The sequence below is a fragment of the Falco punctatus genome (assembly GCF_963210335.1).
Source record: "Falco punctatus genome assembly, chromosome: 3".
NCBI classification, from domain to species: Eukaryota; Metazoa; Chordata; class Aves; order Falconiformes; family Falconidae; genus Falco; species Falco punctatus.
In genome coordinates, this window is record NC_137582.1 from 62823920 (window position 1) to 62837625 (window position 13706).

Genomic DNA, 13706 nt, shown 5'->3' on the forward strand with positions numbered 1-13706 from the left:
CGTATTTGCTAACAATAATCATAGTTTAAATTTATTTTTATTATAAATTAGCCAAAATAATTTGATTGTGTACTAGATTTTGGAGGATAAATATTGCACTAAGATTGGCTTGCTTGACTGAGGCAAAATACATGAGAGAGAGCCAATTGGATGAAATGCCTTTTGATGTCAAAGGAAACTTGTTTCTTAGACTCTTCCTACACCTGGTAGGTAGTGTGTGTTGCTTCTGGGTGTAGCACGAAGATGATGGAATAGGCGAATAATATCCTTACTTTCCTGGTGCTTTTGTATAGTAGTGTGTTTTGGAGGTCTTCCTTATAAGTTCTGCTTTGCATTAAAACTAGGTGGAAACAGGAAAAAGAGGTTCTTTGGATTTTGGTGACTTGACTTCTGGGAGTTGGAAAGCTCTTCCACTAAAACTTATCAACAAAACCCATGCTTTTGTGCCAATTAGACTTATTATTAATGCAGTAAGTACAATAAACTTACTATATGTGAAAATTAACTTTTTATGATACCGAATTTTAATACAAAACCACTTTGTTGTATGTCATTAAGAAATATACCCTGGACACTAGATGTAGGATTCCCAAGGAATCTTTGGTTGGTCAGGAAATTTCTATTTTTATTTTTTCAGAGTGGTAATCTGATTGCGCTGTAATGGTACCAGCAAAAATGCTTCTGGGATAGGTGTGGGGTTTTTGTTTGTTTGTTTACAGCCTAGCTAGCCATGGACTATGTGTTGCTTGATTTGATAGCACAGGGAAGCAGATAGCAAAAGGGTTGTGTTGCCTAAGCCTTCCCTCTGGAATGCTGGGGATGTATTCCACTGTTCAAACAAGCAGCCAAACTTGCCTTGTAGGAAGTTTAACATGTTATTTCTTCCTCTGCAGAAGCAAGGGCAGGACTCTGCTTTGTCTCCCACTAGACACTAGCCTGTATTATAGGCTAGAGTATTCTCCTCTCTGCACCTTTGTGACAATGCAAATTTCAGGTTTTTGGCTAGGCTGGCTGCTGTTTTGTGCTGTGGGAAGGACTGGCCTTATTAAGATGGATCAGGTCATCATGGTGACTAGGGAGGTTTGTTCTTGAAAAGCCAAACTTGAAGGCTTAAAACTGACCAGTTCCAGCTTGTGTCCTTTTACTGCAGAAAGGTTTCTGACTGTTTTAAGAGGGTTTGCTGGGCTGTCACATAACAGCTGAAACTACAGGCTAATCTTTGATGATTTTTTTTTCCAAACTGCTTAGATTCTTCAAAACTTACCTTGCATTTCTCAGCTTTGTCAGCATTATTGTTAAGTAATAGTACAGTAAGAGATTTAATACTTTCAATACTTTTTCTTTGACAGAATGCAGTAGCTTGGCGTTGCTTCACATTTTCCAAGGAACCGGTTAATCCTTCTAATGAACAGTTGCTCCAAATGGATGGAGTTTCTCAGATAACAGCTCCATCAGTTGTAAATCATGTGATACATGCAAGCTATGATGGACAAGTGAGTAATTTGTAGTTAGCTGTTCTTCCTGTTACTTGCAGTCTAAAGTGGTGGTTCTGAATATTTGAGTTCACGGTGATGATTTTTGAGGAATTTACCTATTTGAGCGTTATAGTTTTGTTGCTAGATTTTTTTCTTTTTTTTCGATTTATTAATTCTGTCCCTCCCGTAGGGTAAGTCAACCAATTTCTTTTTCAGGATCCCGAAGCTTTAACAGTTTGGGTTCTGTTCCATGCACCTAAGAAACAAATTTCTTGTTCAGGTATAGCAATTTGATTTTTCATTTCAGCTGAAAAAAATTTGACTTCCAATGTATGCATGTGTTAGTATTGCAGGAACAGGCTGGAAACTTGAAACATTCTATCTTTAGTTTGTGTGTCCTGATACTTCTGGTATCGCATTCATTTTTAGTAACAGAAGGAGGCAGAATATATCTGGGTCTTAATCTTTTAGATATTAACAGGAATGTTTATACTTTAGTATCAAACCGTACAAAGTGGATATCTACTGCAAAATATGTGGAATTTGCTTTATTCCTTCTGCTGAGGGAATTAAATCATCACTTAAGGAAACATTGCATTGGATTGCAAAACAGAAAAGAAATTTGAAGGAACCTCTGAGTTTTTCTGTCTTTCTAAATAGTGAATAGTACTAGCCAAACTAGTTGATATGTATATGAGAATATGTCTTTTTGTTTGCTTTAGGAACAATTTCAGCCCCATTTGACAGAAAGGTAAAACTTTTAAATAAGATTCTGTGAGACCTTATTTGAAAGAAGAAAACATGTTGCCAGAGTAATGGGAGAGCTTTTAATACCACCACGAGATTAATATGTTGATTGGACAGTAGCAGAAGACAGACATGCATCCATAGGAATAGCTTTGCTGCTAATGGACTTGCTTGCTTTTGTTGCACGTGGAATTGTTCCTAGATTCTTTGGGTCCTGCAGATGAATTCTTGGCAAGAGTTGATGTGGAAGTTGATAGTCCAGGACCTAGCAGTGTGATTAAAAGTATTCCTCTCCGAGCAAGAGCTGGAACAGCGAGGATACATGCTCCAAAGGACTTACAGGTTTGCATGTATTCACAAAGTGTGTTTCAGTAATAGTTTGCCTCTCCTAGCCTACTTTTTTTGTAATGTTTGGTTTTATTATATATGTATATATACATAGATACATACATACAGACTTCTTTACTTTTTCCAGACAATGCATCTGTCTACTAGTGTGGGTTCAACAGCTAAACAGCAACTGCCGCTGAAAAATGCTGGAAATATTGGTGTATATTTGAAAGTTAAGGTAGGTTGACTTCTCCCTGTTGAAATCATGAGTTTTGAGCCGTTAATAATATTGAAACTAGAGCTGAGCCTTGGGGATCCTAGCTTAACTGTGTGATTTGACAAAAGGTTTAAAAGTTTACATAAAGAGAGTGGAAAACAGGAAAGAGATTAGCTCACGTTATTGGAAAAAAGTGTATGGAAGTTTTGCTGCTTGACTTCAGTTACGTTTTTTTAACAAACATACTTTAATGATTTTTAATAAATAAATTTTTAAGAAGTGTATACAAATACATAAAATTTTGTGGTGAATCCTGTGCTGTACGGCAGCTGTTAACTAGCTAGTGGAGTGAAGCCCATTTAAAGCAAAGAGGAATATTAGCATTGGGAAACATCTTTATTTCCTAACAGAGCTGCATTAGGTTTATATGTGATGTGTGATCTCTTTACTCATTTTCTTGAGGATCCATGGAAAGCATGGTCCTAGACTGAAGGGTGATGAGACACATTAGAAACCAGCATTTCAAAGTCAACGTAAGGAGTAGCCGGTCTCCTTTTACATAAAAAAAAATAAAAAAATATTGAGGTTTGTGAGCCCATCATTTCTTAGAGCAGAGGTCATGGAAAGGATGCATGACTAGTATCACAAACACCACATTAGTGTGATACTGGATACTAATTGATACCAGTAATAGTTGGTACCAGCCTCGAGACTAGTGATATTACTTCATGTAATAAGTACTACTTTTACTTACTGTTAAATTCTTTAAATCTCTTTATGGGCCCTTCAGTGATGTACACACAGTTGATGTCTTTAGTACAAATACCTCTAAGAGAAGCATCTGGAGTGTCTGACTTTAGAAGAGTTTAACTCTTCTAGTAAACTAGTGCAGGCTTATGGGAAAGTTCTGAAGGTGCCAGGTGTATTTGAATTGTCTGAACTGCATGTACAAAAGATGCACAACCAAATCATATTACATCTTGCAGAATTGTTCGTTCCCTTAAAATAAGTAACCAACCCTCCCTTTTCCCCTTGTTTGCTTTCAGACATCAGATCAGGACAGCTGCTTTGCTGTTGAACCAGAGGATCTTTTCCTTCTTCCTGGAGAAGAAAGGGAAGTGACTGTCGTGTTTTTCCCAAAAAGCATAACTAGTACAGAAAGGTAACAACTGATTTTATGCCACCTATGTTAAAAAGAGTTACTTTTGACCTTAAGGTCATGAACAAATTGAAAGTTCTACCCACGGGGGAAACTTGAAACTTTGACTTGGGTTGCTTTTGCTAGAGTCCTCATTCATTACAAAGATTTTTGCTGAGGTTCTTCTGTATAATAGATTACCTGCCTCTCTTGCTGTACATAGCTTAATGACCAGACAATATTTCCCATCACAGATCAGCAGGTGTCCTGAGACTTATTTAGTGGGAATAAATGGAGTAAGTTTCTGAAGCCCTTTATATGGTACTTGTTTCTAAAGTACAGCAAAGCCTTAAAATACTTCAGCAGCTCCTTCAATTGCTTCTGCTCATCTTCACTCCACTGAGACAAGGGACATGTTGTCTCTATTTTACATACAAAAATCTTGAGCACAGATCAGGATTGAAAGTGCTCATTAATTTTGGCTTCCATAATTAAATAAAATTTCAGCTGTAAATCACGTACAACATTAATGTACATGTTCCTCTTGCAGATGTAAGCATTCATATTTTTGCACGTTAGCACCTGTCAAACTTCATTCTGTGAAGTAGATTTGGTTGTTCCAAGTGACCATTCTGGTGTCATGTAAGATTATTTTTTTTTTTTGGCAATAGCAGGGTTCTGACTGATTTAATCAGAGCAGCTTTTCCTCTTGTTACATGTTTTCCAGTTTCTGCTCTAGTAGAGCAAGAATGGACAAAGGAATGTGTCCAAAATATGTTCAGCTTCACTGTCTAGTTTAAGTAGGCCTAGCCAGTGCATTAAATAAAACAATGAGTTGTTCTGTGCTAATGACAGCATGATCCTAATGGATAGGCACACAAAATGATTTCTTTGCTTTCCTGTAGCTTTATGCATAACTGGTTTACGTTACAGGCTCAGGGTACTGAGTAGGGTTGGAAACTTTGCAGTCAACTTGCAAGTGTTGCCAAGGGACTAATGAACTAACTAAACCAGTAACAGGAGTTCATGTTCCCTACTGGTGGGATGCAGGACTCAGTCAGTAGGCATCATAGGAATTCAATGACAGCTAGAGTGAAGGATGTTGAGCTTCATTCCTGGCTCTAAGTGGGTCTTGTGCCATGGCAAATGCTTCAGTCTATTTTTTAAAAGCTTGATTTCCTTCCTGCCCTGTGCCTTTTTTCTAGTTTTTTTCTGTTCTGTTTTTCTGATTGTGTTTTCTATTTTTCCTGTTATCATTGGTTAGATACTTCCAATCTCCACTTCTTCCATATCTACTTCATCCTTTTATTTTTCTGTTGACTTCTGTCCACCTTAATTAGACAGCACTGTCTTTTTCTGTTCCTCTTCTGTTTTGTGGTTTGTTTGTTGTTTTGTTTTTTTTTTCTTCCTTTGGTGTGCCTACTTTCTCTTCTGTTTTCTTTGCTAGCTAGGTTCAGCTTTCCTATTCAGTATTAGCCCATTTCTTTCTACTTCATTATTTAAATGTATATTCCTGATGCTCTCATTCATTTGTTTCTCTGCTCTGCCTGAAGAAGGTGGTAGTCATCTGGACAGTGCTTGTGTCCTATAGGGTAGAGACTGTATCATGAGAAGGTGGCTGATTCCTTGTCTGTGGTTTCAGTGTTCTTTATCACAGCAATTCCAGGAAACAAAGTGAGGAAAAAAATCTTAGGTTTATGGCTTAGAACGCTACCATTGTTAACAGGACTCAATTTAATTTTGATGCTCCTGGGTATCTCACACTTGTAAAACTTCATTGAAGTTTCACAGGTGTTTCAAAAGGCATTTATTTAATCTATGTAGAGACCGCCAGACTTTGTTTCTCTCCAAAATTAGTCTGTCAAAATAATCAGAAGTTACCATGGGCAAAAAATAATTTACCTAGCTGTAGTGAAGTACTTACCTGAACCATTTCCAGATGAAATACTTCAGAAGATTGCTTGAGGTACATGTGACATGCATATTTACAGCCCATAGGATTATTTTGCTATGCCTAAAGCTGGCCTTTGTCATAAAATAAGAAAAAGTATTTGTATTTTCCTCTTAAGAAGGTAGTTAAAAAAGGTCTATCTATAATTTTTTTTCTTTAGTTATGTTTTGTTTTCATCAGCTGATCTTGTTCTGTGGTGGGATTTAAATGTATTTATTTATTTTTGAAGTACTTTGAAAATCCTTGTGCTGCCATCTGGGCCTCAGTATGAAGTGGTGATAAAAGGTGAGGTGGAGTCTAAGGAAAATAGACCTGTGTCTACAGCTGCTGCCTGCTCGGACATCCCACCCATTCTGTCCAACAAGCAGTTCATTGCCTGGGGAGGAGTACCACTTGGAGCATCAGTGTAAGTATTAGTTGGGCAGCTGTTCGTATAGAATATAATATTAAGTATAGGAAATATACTTAATGGCATTTATTTGAGGTAAAGCTTCCTATTCACATTGAGCATCCACAGGTCATAAACTAAGCTATTGTATGACTCAAGTGAGAGAAGCAGTGTATTACAATTAATTTTTTTTGTGCAAGAAATTTTTGGAAACAAACTGTGATCTTGTTTGAGCTTTTTGTATTCTTTAGGAGCCTTTAGTTATTGTTAGAGTAATAACTGATTCTGTAAGATTAGTGTGTTATGTAAGTAGAAATGTAGTGGTAAATGTTTTCCAAGTAAGTTGATGGAAAAATTATATTGGTTTGACACCTGTCTCTTGCTAGAACTAAATCTCTGTGCGTGTTTTTCTTCAATTCATCTATTAAGACTAGAAGAATCCAATGTGGTAATGTAATTTGACCATCCAAATAGCATAGGTTGTTGGAACATCCCGTAATTTCTATGCATTTGAATGTGTTCCAATGTTAAAAATTTTAGTGATGGAGAACCCATTGCATCCCTAATTAAGATTACTGTATCCTTCAGACTAGTTCTTGTCTGAATTTCTTAGTTTCAAGTTTCCAGCTTCAGTATGACATGACTCAGTGAAACTGTTCATAGTTGTCTAGATACACTTTGCTGCTTTTGTATGTAAAGGCTGCAAGTTTTGCAGATCTCTGGACTACTGTTAAGTATCACTGTAAGGACTAATCCAGAGTTGTTCTGATACTTTTTGAGGAATCCAGTAATGTTCCTGGTTGTTTAAAAGTGATCCACGTTTGTAGCCAACAAATGTTTTTAATAGCTATGTTCCTATATTCCTATATTTTTCTGCTTTGTTAAGACAGTGTATTTTTAACATAGTAGTTTTGTCTGTTTGGTGTTTGAGAATTACTTTCTTTTCTTTGTATGCCGCTACCTTTTTATTTCCTGTTGCTCCTGAAAAATAGTTTTTATGCATCAGTGGTTTTAGGAAGCTGAAATTGTTTTAAGAATATTTGTTCCAACAGAGTACAAAACAGTGTCTGCCACTGAAAATCAGGGAGAGGCTTTGCTATCCCTACGTCCTTCTCTTTGATTTTTATTACATGATCCTTCCTCTTCTTTGTGTTTTTTAGCAGGTTTAAGGCTCGTCACATCCTTCTGTGGTTGTTTTTTGACTGCAAAATGATAAAGGCACTTGCTCTGCTTGCTGGAGGTGTTTCCTTCCTTAACAGAGGAAGGATCTGAGTACTGTAAGGCTGATCAATGCCAGGATATATCAGAGAAGAAAAAAATTACTTTTTGGTCAGCCTGACACTGTGAAGTGGCCATAACTTTCTTTGGTACTGTCATGTTGAAAAGTACATGAAAAGCAGAAGTTATCCTTAATTTTGTGCTTTAAAACTGCTCCAGTGAATCTGGGCCAGACTACTCACAAGACTCTTGCTTCTGCATGACTAAGTGTCTCCGGATAATTTAATTGTAACTGTCTCTTAAAGTGGGTTTTTTGAAGGAATTTTTGTGTTGACACAACTGCAGCTTGCATTAAAAGTTCAAGCTGTTAAGTACAATACTTGAACTTCAGAAGAGCTGTATTTAGATATTTTGAGGTGGGTTTGCTGTAAGAGGGTTGATGTGTAATGGTATATGACAAAGTAAGGTCTTGTAAGTTTGAGCATGCAGAAATAATTTCATGGCTAACATTCTTTTGTTCGGAGAGGTGATTTTTTTTTTTTCATGAAATTACTTTAAAATTGTCCCATTTCCATTGTTTCCGTGAATAAATATATTTTACAACAAATGTAAATTAACTGCATATAAGTAAACTTCATATTTTTCAGCCAGCAGAAGTTAACTCTAAGAAATGACTCTCCGTCTGTGACCCAGCATTTAAGACTGTTGATAAGAGGCCAGGATCAAGACTGCTTTCAGGTAACTACCATGAAAAATTCTCTTTAGTGCTAGTGATGATTATCAGTTGATGTGTGTAATAAAAATGTCTTTGGCCTGAAGTGTTGTTCCCATATAAATGTCATTGACTAGCAGGCTGCAGGAGTGCTTGCTGCCAAGATGGGCATGGCAGCAGAGCTTAAGCTACAGTGGTAACCTTAGGAAGAGCTGAAATGGTAGGAGTGTTGCAGCAAACTGGAGCTCAATTCACAGCTCCTTAAGCTGCTGTAACATAACAGAGTCAATACTTGGTGGAGTGATCCATCAGTGGCCCTTCTTGCAGGAGGGAATCCAGACCTCACTTGAAGGGACTGTGTATGTGAGTGAGGGAGGAAAGAAAAACTGAAATTAGCCTTTGGGAATTACTGTAACTAGAGGGTTTTTTTGGTCAGTAGTCCACATACGTGTGTATCCTCTTTTCTCCTCAAATGTTCAGATTTGATATCTAAAATCTTTGAGAGAATTAATGTAGTGCTGGTTAAGTTCAGCCTTACAGTATTGTGGATTGAAGGAAGAAACTGTGTGGTCTAAAATGAGAAGCATCGGTATGCTTTTTGTGGGAACATACAGTACTTGGTCTTTTTTGTTGCATATTAAGCATTACAACTTTCAGTTGACAATGCTGTATGTTTAGTTAATCCAGATTTTGAGGAAGTTTATTTTGAGTTACTAATGAAGTAAGTCTTACTGCTATGTGGTTTTCCTATTGTAGTCACTTGCTTCTGATGTCTTTGTTTTTATAGCTGCAAAGTATATTTGGATCAGAAGAACGCTTAACTAGTAATTGGGAACTCAAAATTCGTCCCAGAAAAGATACTAACATATACTTGATGTTTACACCTACTCGAATAACTTGCTTCTTTGCAAAGCTGGAAATCAAACAAGTGGGGATTCGATCACAGCCAGGAATTAAGTTTACTGTAAGAGTCCCAACCTAACTTCTAATAATTTGAAATATACTTTTTAAATGATTATTGAATCTAGTACTGAATAGCTGTTTCTATTGAAAAGCTGAAAGATACACACAAGAAAAGTTTAGAAGATACACAGTGTGCTTATCTGTATACTTGTTAAAGATTGTATGGGTATTAAATGTTACAGTTTCAACACCAGTCTCAATTTTGCATGCAACTTTCCCCTTGTCAAGGAAGAAGAAAGATTTTTATATACTACATTAAAAGTAGCCTAAGATTTTTAACTCTAGAACTGTCAGAAAATCTGAACTTTTCTTGTTCTGTAGGTAGGTCTTTAATTTTCAGTAGAACCTCAAAAAGATTGAATAAATTTAGGCTTTTTTGTGTCACTCTTGATCTATTTTACCATAGTTGTACAGAAGTTTTAGTTAAGAAGCTTTCTTTCATTGAAGTACTTTTTTTGTGTGTGTGTTTTTCTTTTCTTTTCTTCCCTGCCCCACTCTCCCCACAGATACCATTATCTGCGTATGGAGGAACAAGCAATATAACTTTAGAAAATGTTAAAAAACTGTCAGATAGTTACATAGTAACACTGGATGGATTATTGCCTGCAAGTTTAAGGAAAGCTTCCTTCCTCATAAGAAATACAGGTTCTCGGGCTGCCTATGTTAAAGCACTGTGCTTTGCAAACCTACGAATGAAAAAAGTTATGGATCGTCAGGTAATGATGGTATCTCCAGAAAAGTTTGTACTGAGAGAAGGAACGTATGAAGTAAGTATTACACGTGATTCTGACCAAGTTTTATTAATGTAAATTAAAATAAATGTCATCAGTGAGAATGTGTCTAACTAGTCCTTTACTCAAATCTCACTTAACTTGTGTTAAACCCTGTTTCACTTGTACTGCGGCAATTTGTTGACTCATAGCCCAAATGTTAGTACTAACAATAAGATTCTTTTTCTGATTATGTATGTTTATTTTATCAGGTGATTACTATAACATGGAATCCAATGGAAAAGGAAAAGAGCTTCCATAAAACACACACGTTGGTATCAACAGTATGTTTTTTTTGTGGAGATGAAGTTTCTAGACAGCAGTATCGTAGGTAAGATGTACTTTGCTATTGAAACAGACACAGATGTTTAATAAAACTTTAGAACTAGGGATGTGTGGTATCATGAGTATGGTTTTAACATGCTTCCAAAAATAGTAACAACCACCCAAAAGACAGGGATGATATGGAGAGATCTAGTAAGTCTTACATCTGGTAGGTTGTTTGGTGGAGGTTTGATTTGATTATTTGTGGTTTTGTTTGCATACTGTAGCTACAATTCTAGCTAAGGGTTTTATTTCCTGTTTGCATTTTTGAATTTGAGTGTGTTGGGTTTGGGGAAAAATTTTTGCTTTTGTGTGGAAGACAGTTGTGTTCTGTCTTAGTGTCTCTCTTTCCAATGTGTAGTTTTAATTTTTAAAGAAAAGGCTCATAAAAGGAGTAATACTCAAATTCAGTAGTATTAAGTTTTGAAAAAGATTCTCATCTTGATTTGCTAAATTCTGTTGATGAAGATGGTGTTGGAGTAGTTGTGTATGTGAGAGGAATAACATCAACATATGCTTGTAACACACTGAGGAAATTTGTAGAATATATCTTATGGAGCTTAAATAGAGGCTGTGCAGTATGCTGGCATACTTTGCTTTTAATGACAGAAGTGGCGTTTTTGACTTATGCTGTATGTGGCGTATAGCGATAGTGCAAAATGTTAAGAACAGGCAGAGCACTAAGGTGCTGATGATCATTGTTCAGCACAAAGTTTCAGAATGGCAGTATTTCACTATTGCTTTTAAATGGATTGCCTGAATTTTGTGAAGGTAATTGTATTTATTGTTACCCAAATAAAGTATTGAGCATATCTGAATTTAACTGTATGACTTCAAATATAAAGCTCATGGAACAGCTGCATTGGCTTATTTTAGGTATCTTGGAAGATGCTTGTTACTGACTTGTATGAACTCCTTTGTCTAAGGCAATGTTCACTATCATTGAATCCATCTCAAAAGGCAAAAATATTTGGGGAATAGCTTTGATACACTGATCAACAGAAAACCCATTAGGAAGCTTGATACACTTGTATAGAGGTGATGTTGGAAGCTTTTTTTGTTCAGATTCTGGACATTGGTACATGAGTGAAATTATTTGTTGCTGATTTTATTAGTCAGCAGGCATGGCATTTGCTTCTTGAACATAGTAGTCGGTTGTTTCTTGGTGGGAGCTTCTCTGAAGTCTGCCATGATAATTTGAAAGAGTTGCTTATTTCTTGAAATTACTTGAGTACTCTAAGCCAGTCAAAACCCATTCTGTAATTATGTACTAGGAAGGGAATATGATTTGGGACTTAGAGGCAGGAATGTGAGGTGAGTAATCTGCCCAGTCTGCCAACCTGTGGCTCAAGTTCTTTACTCCAAAAATACACATAGTCAGTAGCCTGGTAAGTAGCTTAGACCTGAGAGTTACTATTGCTGAGGTAATATTCCCACTCGCACGGCTTTGACCCTATCTGATTGCCAGGTTTCCTCTTACTGACTTGTAGATTGCCATTTTACCTAGGACTATTTATATCCCTACGCCTCCCAGTCTTTTCTGCCCTATTGGCAGTCATGCTCCTTGGCTCCATGTTCCTGCTGTTTGCTGGCACCTGCTCCTGCTGCTGCTCTGCCATTTAGTCAATTTTTTCCCCTCAAAAGGCTTTCACTCGTGACCAAAATAGCATTCTTCTCCTTCCTGTGGTGATGGAAAAAAAAAAAATCACTCAGATGCCTGATGTACTTACCAGAAATCTAAGTAGGTGTGACTGACAGCAGAGAACAAGTATCTTGGAAAGACAAGTGTATGGTAGCCATTATTTCAGTGATTCCTTTTACTGTGCAGCAATAGAGAAAGTATTTCTTTAAACATTCTAAGATTATGAAGAGAGTTCAGTTTTGAACAAATGCTCACAGATTTGAGCTTGGTGTATGCAAGAAATGATGAGTTAAAATTGTGCTGGATTCTTATCAGTCTTTCCAAATTGTTGTTTTCAGTACTTTGTGTAATTTAATTACTCATGTTTCTTTAACAGAGCTATGATGTATAAACCTGAGGTAGAAAAACACATAATCCCAGAAAACAGCTTGTTGAGAAACATTATATTTGATGAAGAATTTCAAGGGGAGCAGCTTGTGACAGAAGGTAAACCTATGACTTCTTAAAATTAAAATGTACTAATTGTTTTCAGGTGGAAAAATATGCTTTTAGACTTGAATCCTAGTTATTTTTCCACTTTTTTTTGTAAATGTAGAAGCAAATATCTCAGTTTGGGTTTGTGTGGCCAGGTTTTGGTAGCAGGGGGGCTTCCCCTGTGTCCAATGGAGACAGTACCAGCCGGCTCCAAGACAGACCTGCCGCTGGCCAAGGCCGAGCCCAACAGCGATGGTGGTGGTGCCACACTTTAAGAAGTGTGTGGGGGATTTGAGACAGGTAACAGTGATTTCAGCCAGTGAGAAGTTTAAGAATATGTGAGAGCAACAGCCCTGCCAACACCCTGGTCAGTGCAGAAAGAGGGGCAGGGGGGCTCCAGGTGCCAGAGCAGAGATTCCCCTGCAGCCCGTGGTGAAGCCCACGGCGGGGCAGGCTGTGCCCCTCAGCCCGTGGAGGGCCCGATGTGGAGCAGATCCCCACCTGCAGCCCGTGGAGGGCCTGACGCAGGAGCAGGTGGGTGCCCAAAGGAGGCTGCAACCCCATGGGAAGCCCAGGCTGGGGCAGGGTCCTGGCAGGGCCTGTGACCCTGCTGGGGACACACGCCGGAGCAGTATGTTCCTGGAGGACTGTCCCCCATGGAAGGACTCAAAACTAGTTAATGTCACATGATTTACACTCTTTTCAAGTATTCACCTACATTTCTGACTTGTTTGATGGCATTAGAAGACCTCACAGCAAACCCTATCGGAGGAAAAAACCTGCCACCTATTGCCACCGAGTGCCTGGAGAAAGGTAACTCCGTTTGGCTGAGACAGTGAATGCATCAACCTGACAGTCACCGGGGGCGACAATCACTTGGAATACTGTGAAGCAAATCACATGGATGAAAAAAAAGCAGTTTTATATATGTGGAATATCTTCTCTTAAGTGGTTTCACCTTAAAATGCTTCATCATAAAGAGCTTCACTTGTGAAACCACCTAAACGTGGAAGGAAGAAGTGGTAACTGCGTCTGATTTTTTCAGCATCTTATACAAATCTAAACCATCGGTCTCAAAATGATACCAACTGCTAGAAGATCACAGTTCCATCTGAATTGTTTTAACCTACTAGTAACACTTTAAAACTATTCTATCTTGTCGCAGCATTTTCATGTTTGCCTTTTCTGACGTTCATTTAACAACTTGCATTTTCTGATGTTCATTTAACAAACCGTTCCAGACAGCTGTCAGTTTTGCTAATGGTAGCTTATTTTTTCTTTCTGTAGAAAACAAGACCTACCTCTTGCATTTTAAATGTTTTTCTGTCTGTCTTTCAGATGGAGTTTGTCACGTATA

General features: G+C 37.6%; 1 protein-coding gene across 5 annotated transcripts in view; it reads left to right on the forward strand.

The window, feature by feature from the left end:
• CEP192 (centrosomal protein 192) overlaps window positions 1-13706 on the forward strand; it is a 78152-nt gene that overhangs the window by 33240 nt on the left and 31206 nt on the right. For all 5 annotated transcript variants that reach the window (XM_080378091.1, XM_080378088.1, XM_080378090.1 and 2 more), the window contains 12 exons: window positions 345-470; window positions 1350-1493; window positions 1692-1755; window positions 2425-2564; window positions 2698-2790; window positions 3816-3931; window positions 6088-6264; window positions 8112-8202; window positions 8964-9140; window positions 9646-9906; window positions 10122-10240; window positions 12252-12361. In XM_080378091.1, coding sequence (XP_080234217.1) covers window positions 345-470; window positions 1350-1493; window positions 1692-1755; window positions 2425-2564; window positions 2698-2790; window positions 3816-3931; window positions 6088-6264; window positions 8112-8202; window positions 8964-9140; window positions 9646-9906; window positions 10122-10240; window positions 12252-12361 — 1618 coding nt within the window. The remainder of the gene's footprint in view (window positions 1-344; window positions 471-1349; window positions 1494-1691; window positions 1756-2424; window positions 2565-2697; window positions 2791-3815; window positions 3932-6087; window positions 6265-8111; window positions 8203-8963; window positions 9141-9645; window positions 9907-10121; window positions 10241-12251; window positions 12362-13706) is intronic.